Genomic DNA, 13,101 nt, shown 5'->3' with positions numbered 1-13,101 from the left:
GTTGAGGGACCATCAATTTAGAATTGTTCCCAAGAGATTGAGAAGAGAGGTGAGGAGATATTTAATTGCACAGATTACTGTTAGAACAAGGAATGCTTTGTTACAGGGAATAGTTGAGATGGAGATTATGGTATCGTCTAAGGGATGAGTAGGTAAGCATTTAAAGCAGAAGGTGGGTAGAGAGTCATAGAGAGATACAGCACTGAAACAGGCCCTTCGGCCCACCGAGGCTGTGCCAACCAACAACCACTCATTTATACTAATCCTACATTAATCCCATATTCCCTACCACATCCCCATCATTCTCCTACCACCTACCTACACTAGGGGCAATTTACAATGGCCAATTTACCTATCAACCTGCAAGTCTTTGGCTGTGGGAGGAAACCGGAGCACCCGGCGGTAACCCATGCGGTCACAGGGAGAACCTGCAAACTCCACACAGGCAGCACCCAGAACCAAACCCGGGTCGCTGGAGCTGTGAGGCTGCGGTGCTAACCACTGGGTACAGGGATCAGAAGAGAGAGCAAGGCAGTGGGATTGCTGATGCAAACATGATGGGATGAATGGCCTCCTTCTGTGCTGTGAACCTTTATTGTTCTATGTTATAGCTTTAAATCTTAAACAATGAATGTAGATTAGTTAAATGCTGTTTCTCATTTATTACATCATTCAAGCTGAAAGTCAAACTTTTTTTTAATGATGGTCAATAACCTAACCTTACTACCTACTGGGTTTGGAGGATTGTTCTACCATACAAACTCCTGAGGTGCTGCTACAGTAGCTTTTCATTTGGCAGCTTTGTGAGCAGTTCCTAAATGGCCACCTAATCTAGTTATAAGAGATATAGGTTTCTATACAGGTATAAATATCTTTGTTCTAGGATATCTTCAAAGGAATTTGGAGTTATATGTTGGGCAGTATTGCTTTAAGACAGCGATCTGAAGCTTTGAGGGATACACAGTTAGTAGAAGGACTCTAGGGTAGCTGAGAGCCATGTGAATTTGTTTTAAGTGCCATTTTAATGTTGTGGGTTAGCTCAAGAGATATACTTGTTGATTCTTATACTTTAGGTTTAGTAGTGATTGTAATTACTATAAAGATACTATTTGTTCTGAGTACCTGCTTATTGTTCAATAAATTTGTTTAGTTGTTGAAACCCATGTTGTGATCTATATTGTTCTGCCTACCAATGCTAAAGTGATAGCAAGTGGTATATTCCAGTCAGACAGACTCCAATGTCAAGTTTTCTTTGTTCGACTGTTAGGTCTTGCTACATTCATCTAAATATTGGGCAAGTAAAGATGCATGCTAGCCCATACAGGATGCAAAGTCCACCTATGGGAATATTGAGTGATGTTGAATGCAAGGAAATATCTGGCATAGATTTATAAAAGATCAGCTAGCAGGCAGCTTGAAGAAGAGAGTGTCTGTAATCTGGGAAGCTAAACAGTATTACTGTGCAATACTGCCATATAGCTGATGATTAAAAATATGGTAATAACAGATTTTGCAACAGAATACTTCCGAACTTCTCTCTGCTGTATGGAAGTGTAACAACATGTTGAATTTCACCAAAGTGGTAAAATACATGTTCAATCATACCAAGCTGAGGTCATGTGCTTCTCAAAAGAGGGAGGAAAAACCAGAGAACCAGTCATGACATTGTCATGTACCTCCTAACTGCAATAGAAGAAAGCCAGGAGCGAGTTGCCTCTTTATGCTTCTAATAAATGCATTTAATTTTTGCTTGTGTGAAGTGCACTAAAGGAAAGGTGATCAAAATTCAACTCTAAATCTGTCAGCCGTAATATAATCAGTGTGCAATGGTATCCATGGGAACCCATACTGCAAGACGTGAAATATAATTGAAATCATCACACACAGTGTAATGTTCTAGTCACACACATTTGAGTGATAAATGGCAAGTGGGTTCAAATTGTAACAAAATAAGACTCCTATTCTTTTAGTTGTTTCAGAGCCAAGTTCTTAATACCAAACTTTCCATTGTTGTTTAATTTCATGAATAAGTTGAGCTGACAGAATATCCATTATCTGCTGCCTGTAGATAGCTAAGCTACAGCTGATGGCCAGTGGAGTGGAAGAAGCAAGTGAGTGCCAGCACTTGAGCTAATAAATGAACTCAGCCTACAGCTGCATCCACAAGATGCTTGTGTTCCGCTTGTTAAAGCTGAATTTGTTTCCCTTTCTAGCGTCATGGAGCCTTTGTGTGCACACAGATAAACCAGCAGAGTGGAAAGATAGCTCCCAGCGGAGAAGAAACATTCCTGGTTACTGGAGGGTCACATTCACTGGAGCAGTTAAAAGAAGAAAAAGGAAATATGGGGGAAAACATATTGGCCTCACCCAAGCCCAGCTCAGTGAATTTTCAACAGATGCTGTGTTCTGGAACTTGCTTATCAAAACCAGACCTGGAGGAAGCAGCCAAGGATTATCCCAGAATTCCTGCTGAAGGACAAACCCGTTTACGGTCACAGACAGATAAAAGTACATAGTGGACTCAATGAGCAGCAGTAAGTTGCTCTGGATCTCACAGCAGCAGCAAAACAAAAGAGTAGCCATGTTGGTACAACTGTTTGCACACAATTGCCTCTGTCACCTCCAGAAGTGAGCTTGATGTCTGAGACTAATCGTTCACATGTTCTAGTCAGCAATAACAACACCAAACACAGACTGACACCAGTCAGTACTTTAAAAAATGCACAGTCTTTTTCAAATGGCATGGCTGTTCAGTAGTTTATTCTTTACAGGCACCATTATTATACTAAAAAAGCTTTTCTGCACTGCACATGAACTTGTTAACTTCATTGTTAGAATACATTGTTGGTGTACAGTTAGGAGCCTGCTTCTGCAGTTATTCAAGCATTGTTGCCAACTGCAACTCTGGTAATGGCCCTGTGCTCCTCAATGCTGAATCTGCATTCTATGCGCAGTACAAAGCATTCATAAATTCTGGCTTAAATTGAAATATTTCATTATTTTTGCATATACTATTATCATTGCTATGTTCTGCGAGGACAAGGAAGGACTGGTCACAGACAATATTAATAAGTCTGACCAACCTATTGCTTTCCTACGTGAATTTTAAATTTACAGATCATGGAAAATTGTTCCAATCTATTCAGACGCCCTATCCTATCCCAGCAAATGTGAAGTAGTATTGTAAAGTAGAAATATTAAAGCCAAGCATTAATTTTTTAAATACTGTAATTTCACATACTTCACTTCAGTTGTACTGTTAAAAGTTACATCATTCCTTTAGTGATTAAATGTACATATATTTTTTCTTGAAACTAAAAATATCGAGTTCAGTTGTATTTGAAATTGGCATAACAAGCCCTCACACATTGCCCTAAATGTTGGAATCCAAATATAACGGGCAGTCGCGTGTTTTGAGCCAAGTTATGGACCTTGCTGCAATGGGAGTTTGTGAATTTGAATTCAGTTTTTTAAAAAAGGAAATAAATCTGGAATTAAAAGCTTGTATTAGTGGTGGTAAACATGAGGCTATTGGTTCTCATAAAAATCCAATTGGTTAGCCAATATCCTTTAGGAAAGGATACCTGTCGACCTTACCCAGTCGGGCCTATATGTGAGTCCAGACACAAAGCAATGTGGTTGACTCTTAACTGCCCTCTAAAATGGCCTAGTAAGCCACGAAGTTGTTTCAAACTGCTAGAGAGAAGTATAATAAGAAAAACACTGGATGGTCCTCAACTTCAATTTAGGCATCGGATTCTGATAGGACGAGCATACACTCAGCTCAGTCGACCCTGCAAAGTTCTCCTAACTAACAACTGGGGACTTGTGTCAAAGGCTTCAGATTTGGATTGCTTCTCCACCTAGCAACACTGTGGGAATGCAAGAAGATGGCTCACCACCACCTAGGGCTACTAGGGAGGGACAATCAATGCTGGCCTCACCAACAACACCCACAACCCATGAATGAATAAATGTTTAAAAATCCAAATGTCATGTGCCATTTTTAGAATCAGAGAATAGGTCATTTCTAGACAAAAAGCTTCCTACTGGAATGATGGGGGTGAAATTCAACTTCAGTGGCAGTGCTAAATGGGGGAGAATGAATAGGCAGGTTGTTTTGCACCCCATCTGATTTTATTTTCCATAATGAAAAGAAAAACCAGGATGCAGAGTGTTATATGTTCATCCAATTCACTATCACCAATAGAGTAGTTAGCTTCAGTTAACCACCAAGCTTGTTCAACAAAATGGCCTTCATCTATTTGAACCTACAATGGCTCTGTGAGTGTCATACTACAGTGTGTATTTTGTCTTAAATTATTCGAGTGATTTCAAGGCTGTTATCTCAACTTGTGCTTCAAAACATGGTTTCATACTGTATTAGCTTCACCCTCGTGTTTGTTATCTAAATTGCATAGAATCAGCACATTTAGCTGACAACAAAAAGAAAAATTCAAAATTTAGTCATCATACTATTTAGTCATATTCTTTTAAACATTTTATTCCTAAGAATATGATTTTCTAGGTACACAGTATTAATTCAGTCACCATTCTATAGGGTAAATGTCACAAGACTCCAGCATGGAGCTTCATCCAATGGGAATGCAAATTGAAAAACTGGGTGTGACAATTAATGTGCCCAATTTGCAGTGTCTATTGTTAGTGATTCCTCAATTTTTTCACTCTTTACAGTCTTAAAATTTTACATAATTTTGATGAGTAAAATTAATAACTAGCAGAGTACAATCAGAATATGCCACAAATGCTTAGCAGATCACTTAGCAACTGAGAAAGATGGATTACTACCGACAATGTATTTTTGGGTGTAACCCTTAATCAGTTCCAATAAAAGTTGCCATCTATAACATTAATCTGCCTTTCTTCTTCAGATGCCGACTACCCTTTGTGCATTCCCAACACTTCATGGTTTTATTTGGAATTTCTAACAGTTATTTTCTTTATCATTGTAGCATATGCTATGTAGAAATGACTTCTAAATCTACTAACCAAGTAATGGAAACTACTTGAGTTTGGTTTAGTCATGTTACATAATCTAAATCTAATATGAATGCTATGGTAAATCTGCTAAAAATTTTTGTTACCATTTGATTCATCTATGTCATAATAAAATAGTTGTTTTCAAGCAAGTTATATTAAAATGTTTTTTCTTCTGCGAAAATAGAAGGCACCACATCTCACTTAGGAGATCTGAATTTGAATCTATAGTTTCCTGTCTTCTGGCTTTAAGAGTTTTATGTGAAATGGAATTTGGCATTCTCAACCCAGTTTATGCGGGTTTGGGTTTCTATGAATGTGGTGTCACAGTAGAAAACTGCAGCCTATTTAGCACACATTGGCCCAAAGTTAACATTGACTCAGAGAAAACATAAGCACTTGTTACAAATTTGAGTCTGTCATAGATACTCGGATTTAGTGACATCAGTCACAACCATTTATGAGAGTTATCTCACACTGCCCTGTATCCAATTTTATGATGGCACTGTGGTTTCTACAATGTAATAAACACAAACCAACTAGGGATGGGCATAAATGCCAGCTTTGCACACATCTAGCCCTCACCCACATGGTGAGTAAAGCATGATATACTAACCTCAAATGAGCGAACATATTATTAGACACCCCACATGGAGGAGCAAAACATGAGATACCCTAGGTGTGTGAACAAAGGGTCAGATAGCTCAAACCCTTCTGAAGACATGTTGCCTGCTCTTCCTGTAGATGTTGACTCACCTGCTGTTTTCCATTATGTGTACTGTTGCAGTAATTTGCTTCTTATCTACTTACAAAGGAGATGCTTTGATAAGTCATATAGTGAACTTGCACCACATTAGGGTCGGGATTTTGTGTGGCCCCCTGAGGCGGGGAGGGTATGGAGTATCTTGACGGGTGTTGGGGGGTGCAGGGAGGGAGAGGGCCCATCGTTTCCCGTCACCAAGCGATCTTCCCAGGGGCAGTATAGGCCGACAACAGCCTTCCTGCCCAGAGCCCAACTGAGGCCCTTAAGTTGACTATTAACAGCCAATTAAGGGCCTCTTCCCACTGCCGCTGGGATCTTACCAGCGGGAGGGTGGGGGGGGGGGCTCAGTGCCCCCCTGCGGGTTTAGTGGCAGGGGTCCCTCCTCCGTGGGCAATCTGTGGCCCATGGAGGAACCCCAATAGGAACCAGTTTACCCCAGGACCCCCCTCCCCTGGATTGTATGACCATCCCCCCACCCACCCCCTCACCGAGGCCTTCGTAATGGCCCTGGCGACCCTGCCTCATTCACCGTGGGTCCAGGGTTCCAGCACTGGGCCTGGGTCCGAGGCCTTTTCAGTACCAGCAATGGTCACTGCTGCTGGTGGCTCTGCTGATACTGCTGAGCTGAGGGACCTCTGATTGGCCAGCAGCTCTTGCAGACAGAATCCCTGTCTTTAAAGACTCAGGGATGCTGGCTCCTGAAACTTTGATTTAAAAAGACCAGAGGATCGCTTCGGTGGGGGAGGTGACACGAAAAGGCCAAGGCAGCTTTTCTCCGTCTTTTCGGCCCGACACCAGAAGCCCCAGCTCCAGCACAAAATTCAGCCCTAATTCTCTTTTCTAGGGAGGTGCTGCATGATAAGATGGCAGGCCCAACCTCCTGCCTAACGGATTATTGAAGTGGCCGCCTGCAGATGATTAAATAGCGACTCCAACATAGCCAGAGTTTGGACATGGGAGGCACACCCTCTGGGAGAAGCTAGATCTACCAGGGGTGGTGGGGGGCAGGGTCGAAGTGCAACTCACCCAGATATCCATCTGCCCACCAGAGGGGAACTGGTACTTATCAAGATGTTGTGGCATTGTGGTCTCCAGATGAGTTGCTAGGGCTATCCCAACGCGCCACTGTTTAACTCTGGATGTCTCCTTCATCTATGTCCATTGCTTTATAACAACTTGCCCTTTTCAAACATTGAACTGCTAGTGATAGTTTCCAATTGCCATTTACATTCTAGAGCCCTCACAATACTGCATGTGGAGCTGTGCTGATTTGAGAATGTGTGCCAGTTTATTTTTCCAGAGCAAAAAAAAGTATTACCTTTGTCTACACATTGTCAGATCACGTGAAACCTTCTCACGGACCCCTACAGGACTGTGAACCCCAGGTTGAGAACCCCTGACAAACAGAGTGGGAGCTAAATTTGATAACCCCCAAGAATGGGTGCGGAGATTGCAATGCATGAGTTCCCTGTGTCCATTGTTTGCAATGCAGACAGCATGCCAACTTCATGCTGCCAGCTCAGTTCAAATATTTCAACGCCCAGCCAGAACTAACTGCGCTGTTGATTGGCTTGGTTTATCAGCAGGGGACCAATATTGTGAATGGCTAGAAATGCTTAAAACTAGCCTGCACCTCTTAAAGGGGAGGCGCATTGTGGCTTGAGGTGGTGCTGGCAGTCATGCAAGAAGTGAATCTGACTAGGGAAACATTAAAGAATGGCACAACATGGAAGAGAGTGGGCTCCAAGTTTTTTGGATGCTGCACTAGAGACCTTGCTGGAGGAGGTGGAAAGGAGGAGATATGTCTTGTATCTGCTGGGGGCCAGGAAGCCCTCCAAACACATGGTCAGAAGGCGGTGGGAGCAGATAGCCATGGAGGTTAATGCTAGAAGTCTAGCCCCGAGAAGGGATGGGATACAGAGTGGAGGTACAGTAGGAGGTAATATAGAACAGAAAGTGAGTCTGTCTGGAAGGCAGAGCAAATATAGATCTGGTAAGGCACAAGTGAAAAATACAAGGTTGCATCTATTTCAATGCAAAGAGTCTTACTAGTAAGGCAGATGAATTGAGGGTGTTGAATAGCACATGGGATTATGATATTATTGCTATCACAAAGACATGGTTGAGGGAAGGGCAGGACTGGCAGCTCAATATTCCAGGGTATAGAATCTTCAGGTGTGACAGGGGAGGGGATAAAAGAGGAGATGGCATTGCAATGTTGATCAAGGAGTCAATTACTGCAGTAAGGAGGGATGACATCTTAGAAGGTTCCTCAAATGAGGCCATTTGGGTAGAACTTAAAAACAAAAAGGGGGCAATCACTTGGCTGGGTGTGTACTACAGGCCTCCAAACAGTCAGGAAGAGATGGAGGAGCAGATATCTAAGCAAATCTCAGAGAGGTGTAAAAATAATAGGGTAATACTAGTAGGGGATTTCAACTTCCCCAATATTAACTGGGATAGTGTTAGTGCAAAAGACTTAAAGGGGGCAGAATTCTTAAAATGCATACAGGAGAGCTTTTTGAGCCAGTATGTAGAAAGTCCTACAAGAGAAGGGGCAGTACTGGACGTAATCCTAGGGAATGAAGCCGGTCAAGTGGTAGAAGTGTCAGTGGGGAAGTATTTCAGGGATAGTGACCATAACTCTGTAAGATTTATGGTAGTTATGGAAAAGGACAAAGGTGCACCAGAAATAAAGGTACTGAATTGGGGGAAGGCTGATTTCAATATGATAAAACAGAATCTGGCCAAAGTGGACTGGGAGCAGCTACTTGTAGGGAAGTCTACATCACATCAGTGGGAGTCATTCAAAGAGGAAACTTTGAGAGTTCAGAGCCAACATGTACCCGTTAAGGTGAAGGGTAGGACTAACAGGTCCAGGGAACCCTGGATATCCAGGAATGTAGAGGATTGGATCAGGAAAAAAGGAGGCTTACGGCAGATCCCAAGTGCTGAAAACAGCGGAGGCACTAGAGGAGTATAGAAAGTGCAAGGTGGCACTTAAAAAAGTAATTAGGAGAGTGAAGAGGGGACATGAAAAAACACTGGCAGGCAAGATAAAGGAAAATCCTAAGGCGTTTTGTAAGTATATTAAGGGTAAGAGGATAACCAGGGAAAGAGTAGGGCCCATTAGGGACCAATGTGGCAATCTTTGTGTGGAGCTGGAGGACATAGGTGAGGTTTTAAATGATTACTTTTCATCGGTGTTCACTATGGAGAAGGACGATGTAGGTGTAGAGATCAGGGAGGGGGATTATGATATACTTGAACATAATAGCATTGAAAGGGAGGAAGTATTAGCTGTTTTAGCGGGCTTAAAAGTGGATAAATCCTCAGGCCCAGATGAGATGTATCCCAGGCTGTTATGTGAGGCAAGGGAGGAGACAGCAGGGGTTTTGACACAAATTTTCAAATCCTCTCTGGCCACAGGAGAGGTACCAGAGGACTGGAGGACAGCGAATTTGGTACCATTATTCAAGAAGGATAGCAGGGATAAACCAGGTAATTACAGGCCGGTGAGTCTAACATCAGTGGTTGGGAAAATATTGGAAAAAATTCTGAGGGACAGGATTAATCTCCACTTGGAGAGGCAGGGATTAATCAGGGATAGTCAGCACGGCTTTGTCGGGGGAGATCGTGTCTAACTAACTTGATCGAATTTTTCAAGGCGGTGACGAGATGTGTCAATGAGGGTAAAGCAGTAGATGTAGTATACATGGATTTCAGAAGGGTTTTGATAAGGTCCCGCATGGGAGATTGTTTAAGAAGGTAAGAGCCCATGGCATACAGGGCAATTTGGCAAACTGGATCCAAAATTGGCTTAGTGGCAGGAGGCAGAGGGTAATAGTCGAGGGCTGGTTTTGTGATTGGAAGCCTGTGACCAGTGGTGTACCACAGGGATCGTTGTTGGGACTCTTGCTGTTTGCAGTGTACATTAATGATTTAGACGTGAATATAGGAGGTATGTTCAGTAAGTTCACAGATGACACGAAAATTGGTGGTGTTGTAAATAGTGAAGAGGAAATCCTTAGATTACAGGGAGAGATATAGATGGGCTGGTAAGATGGGCGGAGCAGTGGCAAATGGAATTTAATCCTGAAAAGTGTGAGGTAATGCATTTTGGGAGGACTAACAAGGCAAGGGAATATACAATGGATGGTAGGATCCTAGGAAGTACAGAAGGTCAGAGGGACCTTGTTGTACTTGTTCATAGATCACTGAAGGCAGCAGCACAGGTGGGTAAGGTGGTTAAGAAGGCATATGGGATACTTGCCTTTATTAGCCGCGGCATAGAATATAAGAACACTGTTTAAGGCGGCTCGCCTTGTGACAATGAGGTCTAGCTGGTGCCAACGACGTGATCTTGGGTGCCTCCATGAAACCTGGTGACAGGGTTTAGTGTGAAAGAACGAGTTGGTGATGCAGAGGTTATGATAGGTACACAACTCAAGCAGTCTCTGCCCGTTCTCATTCATCCTTCCAACGCCATAGCGCCCAAGGCAGGAGGGCCATGAGTCATGGTCGGCCCCAACCCTGGCATTAAAGTCCCCCAGCAGGAATAGGTGTTCGGTGTTGGGGATGCTGCTAATGATGTTATGGAGTTGTTCATAGAACTGGTCTTTAGCTTCAGGTGTGGAACAGAGTGTTGGAGCATAGATGCTGAGTAGGTGTACTGGACCAGAGGTGGTGAGCAGTCGGATGGACAGTATGCGTTCCGAGCCATTTGAGGGAGGCTCTATCATGCTGAGCAAGGAGTTTCTGATGGCGAAGCCCACTCCATGCTGTCTTGGTTCTTCAGGATCCCTGCCCTGCCAGAAGAAGGTGTAGTCTTGCTCTGCTAGAGAGCCACTCGCGGGGAGGCGAGTCTCCTGAAGTGCTGCAATGTCCACATTGAGTCTACTGAGCTCGTTGTTAATGATGGCGGTCTTCCGAGAATCGTTGATTTGTGTAAGGTCTTCCGACAGGCCAGGACACATAGTTCTGACGTTCCAGCTTGCAAAGCGAAGGGCTGGTACCTTCTTTCCTTTTTTCATGTTGTTTGGTGCGGTGTATCAGTCCACCTTTCGGGCAATGACCCTGAGCTCCAAGCACCCATTGAAGCAGGCAGACTGTGGCGGGACAGAACCTTATTGACCGGGGGCTGCCCGGTTTGAGGCGGGCGGTAGCTGTCCAGTGAGGTGCAATGACCTCTCCCACCAACAAAGGCAGCCCGTGGCGCCCAGTTTCTACGCCAATTTATCTGGACTTATAACCCGTAACTGCTGCCTTCCGTGTTGTTTCAGTCGCTGTGAGGCAACTATGGAGTGACCTCTCCATGGCGCATGCCTGGGCAAATTTATGGAGGTTGAGAGTTGCCCAGTCGTCAAAACCCCCCTCTCGGCCTTTCTGGTGGGGTCCAAAGGAGTGCAGGACACGACGTTTGGCACCAGTATGGCTGCAGGAACTGCCGGAAACATGCCAAAGGTGACACATGACCGCCTACGGGGTTCCGCTCCGGATTTTCTGTTAGGGTTTACTCCCTTAGCCTTGGTCTCTCCCGAGACGCCCACAAGGCAGTGGGGTTGTTGGGGCCCCTACACAGGTGTAGGATGGTGCCGGTGGGAGGAGGGGATGCAAGGGGGAGGGGTAGAGGGAGGGGGTGGGGGGGGGGTGCAGGGGAAGGGGGTGCGGGGTGAAGATGGTGCGAGGGGGGGGCGGGCTGGGACGGGGTTGTGAGGGGGTGAGCTGAGAGGGTGGAGCAGGGAAGGGGACGGGGGTGGGGGGGGGGGTGGAAGGGGGGTAAAGGGGGGGGAGGGGGGGTGGAATCTGGTGCAGGTAATAAGCCATTTCCTCAGTGCCCACCATCGACGTCCGGAAAGCTCATCCACGTCCTTCGGGAGGTGAAGCATCATTTGGCAGACTTAGAGGTGATTACATTTGCTAAGGGTTTTTTTTTTTGCAGTGGTTTAAATAAAGGCATGCAGCATTGCCGACAGTGCGCTGCAGATGCTCTCCGAGCCATCTCCCGCGGGCGCTTTGAAGTTGCGGCCGGGGGGGGGCCGTTCGTGGATGTTTTGGGTGTTCGGGGCACCTTTTCACAGGACTTCTCTCGGGTCCCGCAGCTCCTTCTTCACCTCAATGGACTTACCGCATGCCGTGGCTGCAGACACTCTGGACTGTGAAGACAGCAGGATCGGAGATTAAAGTATCGGCAGCTGTTCTCGTCAGTTTCATCCGGATCAATTTCATTGAGAAAACAAAGAGCAGGTGTGGCTGGGGGAGGGCAGTGGGCCCAGGTAACATACACTAAACTAACTGTTAACTTTTAGATAGGGCTAAAATGAACTGATTTAAAGAGCCAGGGGAATTTAAACAGTTTAAGAGGGCAGATTGGGGGAGAAAACGTTAGGGATGGGAGCAGATGGCCATGGATAGAGTTGAACAGCAAGGGAGCTTCCTAGGGAGCTTCCAGCCCAGGAGCCATCTTGAAAGCTACAAGATCACGTCGTTGGCACCAGCTAGACCTCATTGTCACAAGGCGAGCCGCCTTAAACAGTGTTCAAATCACACGCAGCTTCCACAGTGCGGACTGCGACACCGACCACTCCCTGGTGTGCAGCAAGGTTAGACTCAGACCAAAGAAGTTGCATCATTCCAAGCAGAAGGGCCACCCGCGCATCAACACGAGCAGAATTTCTCACCCACAGCTGTTACAAAAATTTCTAAATTCACTTGTAACAGCCCTTCAAAACACTCCCACAGGGGATGCTGAGACCAAGTGGGCCCACATCAGAGACGCCATCTATGAGTCAGCTTTGACCACCTACGGCAAAAGTGCGAAGAGAAATGCAGACTGGTTTCAATCTCATAATGAAGAGCTGGAACCTGTCATAGCCGCTAAGCGCATTGCACTTTTGAACTACAAGAAAGCCCCCAGCGATTTAACATCCGCAGCACTTAAAGCAGCCAGAAGTACTGCACAAAGAACAGCTAGGCGTTGCGCAAACGACTACTGGCAACACCTATGCAGTCATATTCAGCTGGCCTCAGACACCGGAAACATCAGAGGAATGTATGATGGCATGAAGAGAGCTCTTGGGCCAACCATCAAGAAGATCACCCCCCTCAAATCTAAATCGGGGGACATAATCACTGACCAACGCAAACAGATGGACCGCTGGGTTGAGCACTACCTAGAACTGTACTCCAGGGAGAATGCTGTCACTGAGACTGCCCTCAATGCAGCCCAGCCTCTACCAGTCATGGATGAGCTGGACATACAGCCAACCAAATCGGAACTCAGTGATGCCATTGATTCCCTAGCCAGCGGAAAAGCCCCTGGGAAGGACAGCATTACCCCT

At 45.1% G+C, this 13,101-nt stretch overlaps 1 protein-coding gene and 1 long non-coding RNA gene across 3 annotated transcripts in view; one reads left to right on the top strand and one right to left on the bottom strand.

Moving 5' to 3' along the window:
• LOC137376414 (uncharacterized protein C2orf73-like) overlaps positions 1-5,062 on the top strand; it is a 128,581-nt gene extending 123,519 nt beyond the window's left edge. For both annotated transcript variants that reach the window (XM_068044933.1, XM_068044932.1), the window contains exon 5: positions 2,214-5,062. In XM_068044933.1, the coding sequence (XP_067901034.1) occupies positions 2,214-2,516 (303 nt within the window). In that variant the 3' untranslated portion in view covers positions 2,517-5,062. The remainder of the gene's footprint in view (positions 1-2,213) is intronic.
• LOC137376417 (uncharacterized) overlaps positions 1-13,101 on the bottom strand; it is a 106,364-nt gene that overhangs the window by 46,477 nt on the left and 46,786 nt on the right. The gene's annotated exons all lie outside the window — the stretch shown is intronic.

This window comes from Heterodontus francisci, chromosome 13, assembly GCF_036365525.1.
Source record: "Heterodontus francisci isolate sHetFra1 chromosome 13, sHetFra1.hap1, whole genome shotgun sequence".
Lineage (NCBI taxonomy): Eukaryota > Metazoa > Chordata > Chondrichthyes > Heterodontiformes > Heterodontidae > Heterodontus > Heterodontus francisci.
Note: the sequence above shows the minus strand (reverse complement) of the source record. Positions and strands in the feature narration are given on the sequence as shown.